This window comes from Taudactylus pleione, unplaced genomic scaffold (assembly GCF_031769625.1).
Source record: "Taudactylus pleione unplaced genomic scaffold, aTauple2 ptg001573l, whole genome shotgun sequence".
In the NCBI taxonomy this organism is placed as follows: domain Eukaryota; kingdom Metazoa; phylum Chordata; class Amphibia; order Anura; family Myobatrachidae; genus Taudactylus; species Taudactylus pleione.
Genome location: NW_028285970.1, coordinates 7,323,388 through 7,341,023, shown reverse-complemented (window position 1 = coordinate 7,341,023; position 17,636 = coordinate 7,323,388). Strand labels below are relative to the sequence as shown.

The 17,636-nt window shown below is 44.2% G+C and overlaps 1 protein-coding gene across 2 annotated transcripts in view; it reads right to left on the bottom strand.

Moving 5' to 3' along the window:
• Positions 1-4,688, bottom strand: part of PSAT1 (phosphoserine aminotransferase 1) — a 54,546-nt gene extending 49,858 nt beyond the window's left edge. The window contains exon 1 of one of the 2 annotated variants that reach the window (XM_088464082.1): positions 4,117-4,688. In XM_088464082.1, the coding sequence (XP_088320208.1) occupies positions 4,117-4,176 (60 nt within the window). In that variant the 5' untranslated portion in view covers positions 4,177-4,688. Of the gene's footprint in view, positions 1-3,875; positions 3,895-4,116 lie in introns of those variants that run through there. The other variant, XM_088464083.1, reaches the window with a different exon arrangement.
• Positions 4,689-17,636: the final 12,948 nt, after the last annotated feature.

The following is a 17,636-nucleotide window of genomic DNA, read 5'->3' as shown; positions in this document are numbered from 1 at the left end:
AATATACTGTAGTTAAAATAGTACCAGGAGTTTGGAAGAAAGACATTTATTTATCATAAAAGTAAAGAGTCATTCCGTGTTAAATCAACACACTGATTTTACCTCACCAGCTCAGATTTTTGTTAAAATTTGGTATATGGAGAGTATATATGTAGTCTAAGAAAAATACAAAATATTATAAATATCTCATGCCGTTTCCAAAATATGGAAAAGATTTCAAAAATCTGTCAAAAACACACAACCAGCATATTTTTGACTATGCCTCAGTGGTTTTTCAAGTGTCATCAGGAGACATGACAAATTCTTCCAGTTGGAGTTATAGGGTCAACTTTGCATAAGACATGTATTAGAGGTATCCATAGTACATCAGGCTTCCTTGGATAGAAGAATGATGGTGAAGGTCCAGCTGGATGAAGGTCATTTTTAATTTGTCTTCATCTTCATTCTTGTCCATCACATAAGCAAGCCACCATTTCTTGTTATACACAAAGGATATATAGCCATTTATTTGTGTCAACTGGAGTTTGCAAAGAGATTTTATAAGGAATAATGTAGATGATGTTGTAGCCTTAAGCTGGCCACACACTAGACCAACTTACATCCAACCAGCCAACTTGTTGATTGGTTGGAATAAAAATCTGGTAACGGATGGGAGTAACTTATGATCAGCAATTTGCTCCTAAATGCCAGAAAACAGATGAAAATGGTCGTTCAGACAAGTTTGTTAAATGTTTGATCCAAACTATTTGTTCAAACAACAGTTTTTGTAAATTTTCCAGTGTTTTGGAGCAAATTGCTGATTGTCAGTTACTCCCATACATTACCAGATTTTCATTCCAACCAGTCAACTAGTTGGCTGGTTGGACAGATAATCTTTAGATGTGTGGCCAGCTTAAGAAAAGGTTTTCACAGATATTTTTGATGTACTTGAATTAACAGGTATAAAAGCATGATACTGTTGCGTTCCCTGAATAGTTACATACTGGCTGAAACGATCATTCAAAAATGTTTTAAACTCGATGTGAACGTCAAATTAATTCCAGATATATTTTCTACTGCCCATTCATAAAATTGAGAGGCGTGAGGATTTGGTTCTCATATGGACGTTAAGTTTGTGAAGTTTTTCTTGCACAGACATGCTACAAACTGTCCTGCAATACTGAGCATGATTCCTGACCATTGACTCATGAGAACAATGATTCATGAGCACGATTCATAAACAATGCATTAACATTATTGAAGATCATTATGTATTTCCTTGCAAACATTATTCATTGTTTTTAGTTAATAAAGTCATATAGGAACTTTTATAATTAGGCCTACAATATTTGAAATTTTGTAAATTCGCTTAATTACTTTTTGACAATCTCTATATGTGAGAATATATAACTATATTATATATTCTAATGCACTTTTTGAGACAATCATGATCAAAAATTTCAGTTTGAATTTGGAAACAGCTTTTCCTCACAAAGCCTATTGTGCTGTATATCATAGGATAGGGCATAAAAAAACACAGTAAATGACACCACTCCCACCTCTAGCTTAATTAGTAGAACTGCTATGGCGATTTTAAAATATGCTGGTTGTGTGTTTTTGACCGATTTTTTTAAATTTTACATAGCCATATTTTAGAAACGGCATGAGATTATTAAATAAAATGTTGTATTTTTTCTTAGACTACATATATAGGGCTCCATTTACTAACGAGTTTCAGGTGTGTGAACTTGTTTGTGAGGGAAAATAAGTGTGGGTGTTATTCATTATTGCATAGAAAGTGTTCTTCTACAGAAGTGCTATTTTTTTTCATTTCACCATGCAATCTAGTAGGCTAGCCTTATTTATGACCGAACGTTAATGCTAATTTACCGTTCATTTCTTTAATTTAAACTCTCCATCTGCAGGCTTCTGTAAAGTAGCGCTCACAAGCGCTGTGGTCCATCCAGTCCATAATTCCCCAGTGTACAGCTGCAGCACCCGGCGGCCACGCCCCCTCCTCCATGGATAGCACCCGGTGGCCCCGCCCCCAGCCCACCCCCAGTGCCCAACACTCCCTCTAGTAGCAGCCAGCGATCCCCCCCCTACCACCCTCCGACAGCATCCAGAGCCCCCAGCAGCCGGTGGTCCCTTTCCTCCCTTCTTCCCGCAGCAACTGGTGGCCAAGTTCCTTCTACCCTCACTCCTCCCTCCCGCAGGACCCCAGCACAGAGACCGCTACGCTCCATCCCTGCGAGCACGAGCAGCCTCTCTCCCAACCCAATTGGGCTGGGCAGGAAGATTGCTGCCACAGCAGGGAAGACGAGAGGGGAGCCAGGTCTCACGGCACATGCGCCCAATATAGAAAGTAAAAAAACCTTCTATTCGTCAGCGCTGTTTGGAAAGAAAAAAAAACAGTCCCGACAGGTTATATTGCATTACCGCTCACCGGGGAGCATACTATTAATAAATTCAAGTGAGAAAAAACATAAATCGTTAATGCCAAAAAACATAACTACACAAACTCATTAATAAATGAATGCCGTACTCTCCATATACCAAATTTGAACAAAATCTGAGCTGGAGAGGTAAAATTTGAAAAAGAGTGCGTTGATTTGACACAGAATGACCCTAAAGCCTTGCAAAACACATATGCCACACTGTGCATCCCCTATCACCTCCTGCCATATTGGAATAGAAAGGGTTCGGTTGTCACAGGATAAAATAAAAATAGTTAACTTTAATTTCAGTGCAGTCGTGTTTGTTCATTCTTAAATCACAGCCTTAAAAATATGTAAAACAATATTGAATTTACAGCCTTATCATAGAATAGTGTTATTCCACATATATAGCTAAAACTAAATGCAGCTAGTAGTGACAAGTATCCCCCCCTCTCCCAACTTTGTGCTCCTCCTTTGATTGGTTGGTCAGAGGGTGACAGCTGATGCAATGTCTCACTGCACAGACCCACATCAGCAGGACAACACGCTATTACAGTGGTTCTCAAACTCAGTCCCCAGGACCCCACACAGGTCACGTTTTGTAGGTTACCTCACAGGTGCACACTAACTTACTCACTAACACATTTTAAAAGATCCAAAGGTGGAGCTAATTATTTCACTTGTGATTCTGTGAAGACCAGGAAACCATGCACTATTTGGGGTCCTGAGGACTGAGTTTGAGAACCTGTGCACTATTGTATGCTCCAATTACCCCAAACATCATAAGATGAGTTCCTGGAAATCTTTTAAATCTATTCCATTAGTATTTGTATTTTCTTGGAATTAATGCACCAATGAATCTCATTTATCCCCACTAGCTATAGTATTTCCCTATATATTTTCGCTGCACTCTCACACCATCCGAATACTAAATACAGTGTATACATAGAAACAGATCATCTCATCCCTACTGTATTACAGGGCAACAGACACGTCACAACTGTACATTTTATAGGTAAGGAGTTTCCGATATTCTGGTAAAAAAAAACAACAGTACACACACCCACTCTTCTAATTATTACTGAGCCAATTAGCATGCAATACAGAGTCTTTTCTTGAATATCCTCAAACATCAGTTTCTTATTAAGAGGCAGCACATGAGCAGATTTACTTGGAAGACCAAGGTATTTTTCAATACAATTATCTAGTTAGTACATCACACATTAGCACAACCATGCATGCCATCAGATCACACCATCAGTTTGTTGTCAGCAGATAATTCATTATAGCTGTAGTTTGGCTGGGATCCATTTACATGTTTACATAACTAGGGACTGTTGACACAACAATAAGCACCTTCTGGGCATAGCCCCTAATTACATTTCCAGCACATGGCAACCACAATTGGATCACAAAATGCAGTGAGTGGATCTTTGTAAGAGGTTTATTATTTGTTACCTGAAAGCCCAGGTGTCAGTGTGGCATGTTCTATGGCAGCAAAAGAGGCAGTTCCCAATGTAAGGTATTACATATCTCACAGGGGGAGCACAAAGCACAGGTCTCCCTTCTTCTCTTACTGCTAATACTATGCTCCATATGCATGTGTAAGTGATGATGAGGTCTGGCAGTATACGCACCTAGACACGGCTGTCAGTAAAGATTTGCCATTATTGGCAGCAACTACTACAGCAATACTTACAGAGAGTGGGAGCTTGGCTGGTCCAGCACCAAAATTGAGGACTTGCCTGATGATGTCCATGAATGCAGCACACAAGGGTCAGTGAGATGGGAACTGATAACAATGAGGAGAATGCTGGGTGACAGTAGTCTGCAGGAGAACAGAATGGAATGCTTATACACAGTGTGTATGTGTGATGTGCTGCCAAATGATGTCTGAACTAATGCAGAGCAGCTTCATCAAAAAATCCCAGCAGCGGCAGCCACACTCAGTAACTATCCGGCGGACGGGCCTCTTCTCATTGGTCGATTTCACATGGTGATTTCTGATGTTGTGCTCTGATTCGCCAAACGCTGAAGCCGCAGCTACTGATTGGTAGCAGTTCCACGAGCTCGGCGCGTGATCACTGTACAGATGCAGCAAGGCTGAGAGCGGATTGCACCATCCAGCAGCGACGGCTACATGTGCAGGGGGCGGGGCCGCACTCACTCTTCATCTTCACCTGATCCAGGAGTTCTGCGTGTCTGGGTTTGCGCACAAATCATATATCCCACGCTCTGTGCTGTGCAACTGCATGTATGTCACCTCGAAGCAGCAGCACACCATCAGCCTTAGCGCTGCTGGCAGAGAGTGTGCTGCATTGTATGACACGTGATGTGGATGATGACGGAGTGAGTTTTGTACATAGATTTCTGTCAAATCACACTCAGGTCCTATAATGGCAGTGACTAGGTCCAACCTACACATGCTTGAGGTGTGTAGTAAGCACTGGCAATAGAAGGAGTTATTAGGATGAATACAAGGCTACAGCAATGCATGTCTCAACAAGACGTGTATCATACCTTCAGGGGCGGATTGGGAATTTAAAGTGGCCCTGGAATAATTTCCGAAAGTGGCCATATGTAGGCTAATAGTGTAGCTTGGGATCACCTGGAAAGGGGGCATTGCCTGTAGTGAAATGCTGTGGGGCATGCTCGGCGCTCTATGCAGGGCCATCTCTTCCGTTGGGCAGTTGCCCAAGGGCCCGAAGCTTGTAGGGACCCACCAACCCGCCCCCCTACAGCCGCGAGTACTCACCTCAGTCCCAGTTTACTTCATCAGCCAGCTTCAGACCAGTCAGACAGAGTCTCTCTGCATGTGTGGGAGGTCTGATGGGCATGCAGGAGGGTTTAATTTTATTGACCATTTAAATTTTTTCCCGTGAGTGGGTTGATAGGAGGCCCCAGTGCATTAATTTGCCCAGGGCCCACACTGCTGTTAAGACAACCCTGGTTCTATGCTGGGCACTCTCGAGAACTTCTCTCCAGTGAATACTAAATAGGTCTGGAACTGAAGAGGAGCGGGAACAGGGAGAGGCAAGCATGATAGGCAGGGAGGGGGTGGGGACTGGAAAGGACAGAAATATATATATTTATATACACATACACATATATATACACTAGCTGGGAGACCCGGCGCTGCCTGGGTTGAAGACTGGACCCTGAAGTGCACCTGCAGACGCATTCTCATACTGTTTGGAATCACTTGTTTCAGAAATCACTGTAGAACAGAGAGGTTGTTTCAGCTGCAGAGAGATATGCCATTGCATGTTAGCAGCTTGTTACGGTTCTCACATGATTATGAGACCGCAGGGTTGCTGACTGAAAACTAGACAGGCTTGAGGAGTGGCATTCCTTCCACTATAGCAGGGGTGGGGAACCTTTTTTCTGCCAAGGGCCATTTTTATTTTTAGAAAATCATTCGGGGGCCATACAAAATTATATTTGGTTAAAAACATTATTAACTCACCCTTAATGCGATGGCTGTAAGTAACTGCTTCTCTTTGGTATGTTGCCAGGCAGAGTCTGGAGGGGCAGTCCCTATGGATGTGTGACAGGCAGATTGATAAGGCAACCCTGGGGTCCTCTCAGTCCTAACCAGCCTGATGACAGCACTACTACACACCCCCTGCTGTGCCGCCACTGCCTGCTTGCCCACGCTATTAGGGTGAGACCCTGCCCGCCCCTGCACTAACCAGTTCAATGGCAGCCATATGACAGCCCTGATTCCCCCCCCCCTTGTGCGCTGCCTGCCTGTCGCCGCTGATGGGGATAGAGCCCTGCATGCCACTCAATGACAGCCCTGACACCCTGATCCCCCCCTGTTCTACCTGCCGCCACTGATAGGGAGAGAGCCCCTGCATTAATCTGCCCGGTGACAGCCCTGACACCCTCCACCGCTGCGCTACCTCCCGCCTCTGATAACCGATGACAGCCCTGACACACACCCTCCCCCCGCTGTGCTACCTGCCGCCGCTGATAGCGCTGCGGGGGGAAGGGGTGTGTCAGAGCGGTCATTGGCTACCAGCCGCCGATGACAATCCTGACATCCCCTCTCCTCCGCTGCGCTACCTGCCGCCGATGACAATCCTGACATCCCCGCTCTCACGCTGTGCTACCTGTCACCGCTGACAGCCGCTACACTACGCTGATTCTGCTGCTGCCGCTGACAGCCGGCCGGGCCGGATGATTTCACCTTGCGGGCCGTATACGGGCCACGGGCTGGAGGTTCCCCACCCCTGCACTATAGGAACTAACTGGAGAGAGGCTGCAGGTGAATGGATTCTAGAGCAAATGTAAGGACATAGGGCCTGATTCACTACGGATCGCGACTGTGAAGATATGCTAATCCATTGCTATCGCTATGCCGTTGCAGCACTACATAGAGACTCCAACTTACACACATCTGTAATGTTTAGCAAGACTGCAAAACCATCGCAGCCTCACACACACTTGCACAACCTCTGACCTTACTTAGAAATTGCTAAGTTCATCACATGCTGAGTACTCAAGCTACATAAGGCATCGCAGTGGATAATTTACGCCCATGCAACGACGTTCAAACGCTCTGGCTCGCCTGCATTTTGCCAACCACCCCATGTCACCTCCTACAAATGGCACTGTCAGTTACTCTACGATGGGTTTGAGTAGTCACTGCGATGCATCTGCAGAACGCAACCATTGGCTGATTGCGTGCATAATCGCAGTTGCGATCAGTAGTGAATCATATAGTACACTAGCAAAGGGGGGGGGCTTGGACTGCACACCCTAATTGTAAACATAATAGCAGGTGCTGCCATGCTGAGACTTGTAGTACAATGCAGGGGACATAGAATGCCTGCACACTAGGTACTAAGAACAATGATAGACAAAATAATCCTAATAAACTCTACAATTAACATGGAGTATAAGTGAGGTTCTAGTACAGGTTTGGCCAAAAATGTTTGCCCATCCACCTCGTCAAGGTGAACCCCATTAGATGGATTCCTAATACTAACACATTACATTCAACTTATCCAGGACTTACCTCAAAGTTTATTAGGATTACTTTGTCTATCATTGTTCTTAGTGTGCGCCTGCATTCTATGTCCCCATAGTACACTAGCAGCAGCAAATGATGATGGTCTCGGATACATCTTGGGGCTATGGTGAAGCTAGGACGCCAGACAAGGAAGGCTTAACAATGATAACTAGCTGCAGTGCAGCGGTGACCAGGACTGTGAACTTGCAGGATAGCAGACAAGGACTAGACAAGCAGGACTTGACAGGCAAGATACAAACAAGGACAAGACACAGATAAGGCACAATAATGTGGTAGAACCACAGGCTGCAGGAACAGACATAATTATAGGTGCGGCCTTGCAGGCCAAGGTGAGATTGGAACAACACGATGCAGCTTTGAGAGCTGAGGTGTGACAAGAACAAGATGGAGCGGCCTTAAAGGACGATGTGTGACTGGAACAACACGATGCGGCATTGAAGGCTGAAGTGCCGCTTTGAGGACCGAGGTGTGACAGGAACAAGACAGCGGCTTGAGGGCAGAGGTGTGACAGGAACAAGACGGAAGCAACCTTGAGGGCCGAAGTGTGACGAACAACATGGTAGACTGGTGAACTGAGGCGTGGCAGCGAGGTAGAGAACACTGCAGGCTTGAATCGGCTGGAAATAGACTGGCACGGCAAGACCAGGCTGTGGCATGGAAATGCCGCGGGTAGCAGAGAGTTAGGCTGCGGCTGCAGAGTCACTGCTCTGGGAAGTCCAAACAGCGAGGAAGTGAACAGATTGAGCCACGGCAGATGACACACAGGTGCATACCGATCAGGCAGACAGGCACAGGACACAGGAACTGTAGAACAAGGTAAAACCGGCTAGAACTCAGGCTTCTGAGCACAGGGCAAACATACACTGGATGTCAGACAATATCACCAGCACGAAGTGTAGGGCTGGCTGTAACTTAACAGGAGCAGGAACCAATCAGAGCAATCCCTGCAGAGGACTCCTTAATGACCAGATTGTGAGTCTCATTCAGACCCAGTCACAAGCGCTAAGCGCTCGCAACTGGGTCGATGTTTAGGCCCTGCACACGCGCAGCGGGCGCACTGCGCATGTCCCGAAGCAAGAGAATTTCTCTCGCTCCGGAGCTCACTACAAAAGGGGCGACTGTCGATGTTGATCGACAGCTCGCCCCGTTTTGTAGGAGGGTCGGGGGGGTGGCTACACAAACGGAGGCATTCCTGACAGAACGCCTGCCGTGTTGTGGGCGGCCGCACTGACAGCAGTGATGTCAGTGGGAGCTTCCTGCTCGATCAGAGCAGGAAGCTCCCTGGGGCTTGCGGTTGCCGAGACCGAACCTTAGGGTATCGTCGCAAGACCCTGGACGGTCTGTGAAGCTGTGGGTGGTAACCCACAGCTTAGCTAGCGACCAGGAGGCCTCACTAAAGAAAACAAGTGGCCGCCCTCATTCAGAATGAGCGCTCGCTTCTTGCGAGCGCCTTTGAATGAGGGCCTGTATGTGTGCAGACCACAGCTGCATACTGACAGATAGGAATGTGCTGCCTGCAACAGTCGGAACATGGATCAAGACATGATGCAGTGTTCCAGTCGCAACTACAGCTGGGACCTGCCACCAAGATTCCACTGCCGCGGAATCTAATGCAGCTGCGATAGCTATAATATGGTAATGCAACAGTAGGCGTCACACCTCCTGCATGCAATACTGATCTGAGCTGTTTCCAAGGACACGCATCTGATTATCTGCAATCTCTGGCTAAGAGACCATGGGGTCATGCAAGCTGGCTGCCGCAGATGAGTAAAAGAGTAGAGGAAATATCTGTCAGCCGAGGGAGATCCTGGCCTCTCCACTCCTCCGCCCCCCCTCCCCCATGGCAGCAACACACCTCCATTTTGGGAAACAGGGAAAGTCACCGCCCCCCTTCCCGCCCATATATGGCAGCAGACTGTCAATCACAGGTCAGATGCATGAGCAGATTCCCTGTCACTGTGTCCACAGCTAAATCACCCCCTGAAATCACTCTGCAGACCAACATTGAAGACCATGTCTAGCAGGGCTGCCATCAGGGGGGGAATGCCGGGACTGGACAGAAGGGGGCCTGCCCCCAGTGGCACTATGTGGCTGCGATCAATCTTCCCTGCTGTTTGTAATCTCCGTATGCTAAGCTTTGCTAGGTTCAAAGATTGTGGATTGATTATGCTGTCTGCCACAGTCTGAATGTATAGAGTGCAGAGCTGCTCGTGAACCTGCCAGGCCTTCTGCTAAGACCCCCGGGGCAGCTTTTGTAAGATGAGACAGTGAGTGAAATGCTAATCATTATACGAAGTGATGTTGCGCTAATGTTGATTGGAATCAAAATTTATAATAACTTGACATGTCAGAAATAAATATCAAGATGCCAATAATATAATCAAATAATTTATAAAAGACACAATCTCGATAACACTATAAAATATATATAATCATGCATACAATGTATATCTCATCTGAAGACCACTTTATATGCAAATTGGTAGAATTAATTTTTTTTTCCTATACCTAATTTTGGGCGACCCTTAGTTCTGATTTGATTGCTACTTTTGCACTAGCAATGTATGGTAAGGTGGGTGGCGTAGATGTTAGCGCTATGGTCCTTGGTATCTGGAAGTTGGGGGTTCTAAGTTTGAACTAGTCTGTGTATTTATATATGTTTTATGTCTAATTTTAATTCATTTTTTGTGACTAGCCAATTGCCAACTTCTGCATTGATTTCTATTTAATGTTCTGATATAATAATGTATGATTTTCAGTAGAACAAGAAAGTCCTAATAGCCATTGCAAATAGATCTCTTTAAGGCGACAATGGAAACTGTCAATAGATCCAGACGAATAACATAGGCTATATTTATACCTTTTCTAGTTAACATTACTAATGGGACGGATAGTGTAGAGATAATAGTACGATCCTGAAGAATTAAGCCTCTAAAGACGGGTTTGAAACCCACTCGAAAGTCTGTTGGAATTATATTTTTCTTTTATATTTAGTTTATATGGTATATTTAACTCAGATTATGTAATATAGAAGTCAGTATCTGTTTATTAACCATGACGCCAATATACTAATGTTTTAATTTAATATGATATGGTTTTAGATGTTGATTTTATTCATGCCTATAGAAAGTAATGACCATTCAATACGCCTGTTGGAACAGGTGAAAATTCTTGTTACAAATTAAATCAAGGAAGGCAGGAATAAATATGAGAGACCTGGAGCCAAAGGTATCCATGCTCTTTGATAAAGCTTAAAATAGAAGCAAAACGCGTCAGTGATACATGCTATTGATACTATTTACCTTACCGGACTATATCTAGTGAGAGCTGTTCAGTTATATATGGAGAGAAAGTCCTTAACATCCGGATTTCAACAGCGTCTGGGACGCGGTCACAGGCTGACTAAATTCTTGCCTTCAAAAGCCGGGACCATCGGGCTGTTCGCTCCCCGCAAGTTGGGACTCCACACTCTATACATGGCAAACACCGCTATTGGACAGTGAGCCACCGATTGTTACAACTTTAGAGGTCAGGTTCATGAAGCCTTAAAAAAGGACCTTATATACAAGTCCAGTGAGAGTTATATGACTGTGTTACAAAATTACAACCTTAATTGATAGCATATGAAGGAAACTCCCGATTGTGGATTTATTACATCTATACAGTTATATAGGGATTTCAGGAGTGGTCTTCAGATGATATATACATTGTATGCATGATTATATATATTTTATAGTGTTAGTGAGATTGTGTCTTTTATAAATTATTATTTGATTATATTATTGGCGTCTTGGAATTTATTTCTGACATGTCAAGTTATTATAATTATATATTTTGATTCCAATCAACATTAGCGCAACATCACTTAGTATAATAGTTCTTTTTTACAACTATCTTTGGATGGTTGGTATTTAGTAGGTTTACACCAATCTACAGGTGTGTGCTGCTATTTTTTATTTATTATTTACTATTTTTATTGTCATCTTTCAATTAGCGTCCTTCTTAAATTTTGTTAAAATGCTAATCATGCCCAGTTTATTGTCAAAGTTTATTATGTAAACACAGAGGGCTGACTAACTCCGTATTTCATGTATATGGAAGAGAGATAAATCTCAGCACTTTGGAAGAGATGAGAGTGACCGTGTGTGTGAAGCCAGCCCCAGAACCTGTGTAATTTAGCAGTGTCCTGGTTGTATGGGATTGTGTGACCCTAACAAAGTTCAAATCTAGGCATAAACCTAATCCTGGTCAAACTATACCACCATGCCAAATTTGGTGGAGCTAGGTACAAAACTCTGGTTGTGCATAAAGGACAAACAGACAGACACACACTTTCTGACTTAATAGATATAAACAATCATATACTGTAACAGCAACTCGTGCCCATGTTAAGAGGATTTAGCTATGCTTCTGAGAGTGTGAAACCCTAGAACACTTTTAATGACAAAGGGACACCATGTTCTAGGATAATTTGTGGGAATTCATATTGACATTTGGATGGTTTACCACCAGGACATCCAGTGCAGAACATCAATTACTGTAGAATTCCCAGCTATGAGTAGAATATTTAATTCATACTGGAACTATTCAATACAAGTGGCTGTGTCCCCCCACCACACCCCACTAGATTCACCACTGGCAGCGGCAGGGTCCCAGAAATCAGAGCTCTGCCCCGCTCTCCTCTCTGGGGGTGCTTTCCTGATTCCTGGCTCAGCTCAGAGCCAGAGGAGCAGGAGGAGAACATCCTGGGCTGACAACAGCGCCATGTTCAACAGCCTCTGTCTCACAAGGCAGTGAATGGCAGCCCTTAGAATTATGTTATAATGTTGAGATCGTCCGTGGGCTGCTATTAGTCTGCTTGCTATGACAGGCATCTATGGACTGCCTGTCATTCAAGTGCACCACTACTGGGGGTAGAGCCACTCCATGTCTCCGTTATGTCCGAATGGGTCAGGGCAGCCTCAGCATTGTCCCTAACATCCCGCGTGGCTCTCCCCTACATGTTTCAAAAAGCCGAAAGGTGGCCACACACAGGTGTCAGCCCAGCAGGATCTTCCCAGCAAGGCCAATACACCCCTGCATACTTATATAGTTTTGATTACTTTTTTCCCAAGTGTATAACAGCAACTACATAATGGGGATAAGGTGCAATTATGTCAGGGAGATTGCTACTATTTCAGGTAATCTCCCTGACAAACAGGGACAGTTGGCAATGATGCATGTATTGGTGCTAATATCACACACATTGTTATGTGTATTTCTGAATCAGCAGTCTGTACTTCATATTAAAAGTAAATGGAATAGGCAGCAGTGCTGTGAGTTTGCAGTCAATGGTCTAGTAAAAGGCTGACAGGTTGGACAGCAAAGTAAAATTTACAGCCGATTAGGTACAGTAACTTTCAAAAGTAGGAAATCCTTTTTGAATCGTTCAATAGATTTTGGGTGAACAGCTGGGTAAGGCTTGGCATATACTCTGTTGTAGTGATGTCATTGATTAGTGGCAGCGTTGCCATCGCAACATGTTTTGTGATGGTGGCATGTAGCCATCACTAGGTACCAATCAATGGTTTAAATTAACAGTAGCAAAAGAGCTCTGCTGTGAACACTCCATCCTGAATGTAGCAGAATGGACATCAGCAGCTTTTGGAAACAATCGTGATGGTGGCAACTATCACAATGCAGGCATCAAATGAAAGAAACAATTCCATCAAAATGGGAATATAGATGGTTGCCAACCATCGCTTTCTGATGACCATCCCTACTATGCTTGTTTCAGTAAGGCTGAGAAGACACAGAAGAATCTATTGAATGGGGCCGATTCAATTTACTGGGATGCGGTGTTGAATATCTCTGCACTGCTCGGCTGCACACATATGTGCCATATACGATAGACTCAACATTGCTACTTTTTTTGTACACCTTGATGGGGTACAAGGAAAAAAATAACATTGTTGATGGCCACAGTGTGATGTTCTAAAGCAGCACATTGTGGCCATTGCATTGAGTTGTATCGCCTCTCCTAAGCTTCAAGATCATTGTCCAATTTTGCCACACGGATAAACTCCTAGATTTGAGGGAGTTCTCCCGGCTACCAGGAGTGGGGGTACCCTCCCACAGATTCCCTGGCACCATGTCCGTGTATCGTGGTGCAGGGAATCGCAGCAAACTGGTACAGGGGTGGGGCTGTGATAACGCAATTCACCTTCTTGCCTGAAATTCAGCCTGTAAATCACAATTTGATGCCAATTTTGGGATCCCAGGTCCAGTTTGACCCAGCCACTATTTTTCCAATATCTAAGTCTCTGGGAGCAGAAGGCAGACAACCATACCATGTAAAAAGTGTTGCTTAAATGTCACACTATGGGGGGAATTAAATTAGCCCTGATAATTTGAGAGTGAAAAATGGTGGTAGCCTTGGATTTTAAAGCTCTGGGGACGCCGAGAGGGGGTGGGGGATGGGTGGGTACGAATTACCAGGGCTTCCTGGAGGGGCCCGGCAACGCCCCCCCTCTCTCTTACATCACAGCAGCCTGTGTGTTGTGCTGCACTGGGAGACTGCTCACGGCTGCTAAGTAGCAGCTGCACCAGTCTCCTATGCCTGTGGGGGGGAGCGATCACACTGATCGCGCCCCCCCACTGGCTATGCGCCGGGCTGATGGGGCTTACAGCTCTCCAAAAATATTTTTCCCTAAGAGGGCGTGGCCACACCTCCCGCTGTAAGGCCACGCCCCTCATCACCCGGGCCCGGCGTGGCTCTTGGCGCTGCTGCCCAGGGCTATTCAATAACAGCGTTTTTCCTCGACCGATAAATTATCGGGCATTAACACACAGAATCTGGGAAACGTTCCCGAACCTATGTGTTAACCCACTGTTAATTATCACATATATCGGGTCTGCTCAGGCCTGAAAAGAAATACGTATTAAGTGCAGTGCTGAGGACTGATTTCAGGGCTAATTGCCCAAGTAATCAATTAGCCCGCAGGAAGTGACTGCGGCTAATTGAATCCCCCCTAAGGATTTCCTTAGTGTTGGACTATAAAGCGGTTACAGCTATGTTTGAAAAACAGCAATTAGATTCTTGCCATCTCAGTAATTTCCCAATATGGTGAACAGTCAACAAACTTTATCATTTCTTGCAAAGTAAATACATTAGGATATGTCATACTGTATATTTTTCAGCTATTTATTTCCATCAATGATGAATGGCAGCAATAGCTGGTTGAAGCTTTCAACAGAATTATAGTGATGATGCTTGAACCTACAGTTTGCACAATTCATAGTTATTGTCATAGGCAATCATCAGCAAGGAGAACAGTGCACACGTAACTATGTACAAATAAGAGTCTTGCATATTTCTGCCAAAGTAGACTATATGGCTTACCATATCATGGATCAGGACTGGTGACTTTCTCTGACTCTTTGTACACAAACAAGGCACTCACCATTCCATGTTATTCATGGCACCCTAAAAAAATATTCTAAAATACAGATTTTGTTTGCAATGACATCTAGCCTTTTACATACAGTAATATACCCTTTTTTTTCTTAAATTGGGAAATTCTTGGCATTTGTTGTAAGTTTGCATGTGATGGAGAACTAGCAACCATGCTTTTATTTGTAATATGTACTTTAGGGCAGTTTGAACACATTTGCCTGTGACACTTGTAGGCTTACCTGTTTTTGGTAAATGTTTATCCTCACCTCACCACCTTTGAACATGGGACAAGATTATTTCAGATGTCCTTTGCTCTCACTAGGACCTAACATATTGAAATCAACAGAACACTCTGGTACGATTTGATAAAAGGGATGATAGAGATTCACAAATCTCATCACCATCATCTGAACTGCTAACATAGGCTAGCCGGTCTATATTTTCACGATTTTAACTTACAGCATATCTACAAAGCCTGACTTTGGCTTAAGCCAGTGGTGAGAAATGGTGGTATGTGGACCGCCAGCGGCCAGACAAGCCTTCACCTGCAGTCCCCAGTTGACTGCTGCCAATCTAACTTATTCTTTGCTTTGTTATATTGTGCACTCTAATAGACAGCAATGTGCACAGCCATACATTGCGGTGAAGTTTAGCCACACATGACTATCAATTGAATTCCCCCCTCTCACATCAGTAACTGCTTTATTGACACATGCAGGGTTTTTACACAAATTATGTATTGTAAAAGTCACTCCAGTTGAGATACCAAGCAATGTATTACCTGGGTATTTGAAGACCTTTAAGTTTAATGACAAGTAGAGAAACAATGGGTTTTCGATTTATTAAAGTACCAAATCATAGTAAAATAGAGAATATAGAGTCACTATAGGGCTAACTCGTGTTAACATACCAAATGTCACAGAACTGAATTTTAGATAAAGATCAGAATGGTCAGAGGCCAGGACACTGATGTCACAATCACTAATATAGCGGTTTTCAACCTGTGTGCCACCGGCGGTTGTAAAGTGTGTCACCGCCGCCGTCGGAGCCTGCTGTCAGAGGCTCTCAGAGCTGCCAATCAGATTACTTCAGTACGGCCCGGGCAGCGCTGCCGCTGAGCTCTTCTGTGAAGCTCAGGCACGCCCGGGCCGTAACCTCTGTAGGCTTGGCAGTGTGACATCACAGGTCACGCCTGCCCGCTCAGCCAGCCAGTCATCCCGCCCGCTCCATCCGCTGGCCCGCAGTCTGCTGTGCTGACAGCGCTGCACTGTCAGACGATGAGGCATAGGTAGGTGCCAACAAAATGTATATTTGTTCTTGTGTGAGCCAATGTGACTTGCTATTTTCTTTGGAGGGGGGCATTTGGGTTTTTTTCAGTATAGGGAGCAATGTGGTTTATAATTATTCTGTGTGGCCAGCCAATGTAATTATTTTTCCTGTGGGGGCAATGTTTTTTTTTCTTCTGTGGGGGCCAGCCAATTTTATATTTTTCTGTGGGGGGGCAATGTATGTGTTTTATACCTGTGGGGGCCAATGCATGTGTGTTTTATTTCTCTGGGGCCAATGTGTGTGTTTTAATACTGCGGAGGCCAATGTATTTGGGTTTTATTTATCTGGGGCCAATGTGTGCGTTTTATTCCTGTGGAGGCCAATATAGCGTGTTTTTTTATGTGAGAGCCAATGTGCATGTCCTTTCCTCAGTCGCAAACGCTGCTGATGGTGTGCCTTGGCAATTCTAAAATCTTGCGCTGTGTGCCTCAAGTTGAAAAAGGTTGAAAATCACTGCACTAATAGTTGCATTCACACGATATATTCACCTATTCAGGTCCTGGAAGAATAAGTGCCAGATGGGATGTAATTTCATTAGGCTAAAGGCATGAGAAGAGACCACTTAGGCCATGTATCCATTGCATAAAATATATTTGCTTTGAGGGCTGCCTCCTGTTGTGGGGGGGCCCATGTCAGAACTGGAGGGAGCTGGTCAGCTCTCTTCTCTATTTCTGACATGTCAGCTAGAATTGGCTATTACCTGCCAAAATAATTGTAAAAAAAACTATTATCCCCGCTTCTTTTCTCACCCTGCTATAACATGGGGAGGGGACGGGGGGGGGTGTAACATAGGCGTACTTTACATGCATGAAGGAAAATAATGTTACTAATACTAATAAGTGACCAAGGCAATGGATAAAACCCAGACTGCCCTTATCACAATTATCTAATGTTTAGGAAATAAGGAAGCACATGTACAGTACATATGAACTAACACCAATGTGACTTTTTCTCTAAACATTAACCAAGAAGTACTTTATAGTATCTGTAGACAACGTTAAACATTACCTAAAGCAGCGGCAATAAGCACACAGCACAAGTCTGCATCCTCTGCAATTGCAAGAAACGATTCTGCAAAACTTGCTCATCACTGTAATCTGCTATGCAGAAAACTGGACATTCACCCGTCTAAATTAAAAAGTCCACTACATTTATAAGGAAGAAGTGATTTTGCTTTGTTTTTTTTTCTGGAAACTGACTCCAAATACCATACTTTCAAAATATTTATTTACACCACCTTTGTGTTTGCTTAAGGTAAAGCATCTCCACCTGGTGATGCCCTGTTTTTTTTGTGGCACTTGCCCAGGGATCATGCAGTTTTGAGGGGATACATATGCGTTTGACAGCTTATTTACAGCAAGACAGCCAATACCATTAAAATGCTTTAAGCTGCAATTTAAATGTCGGTATACTGGTG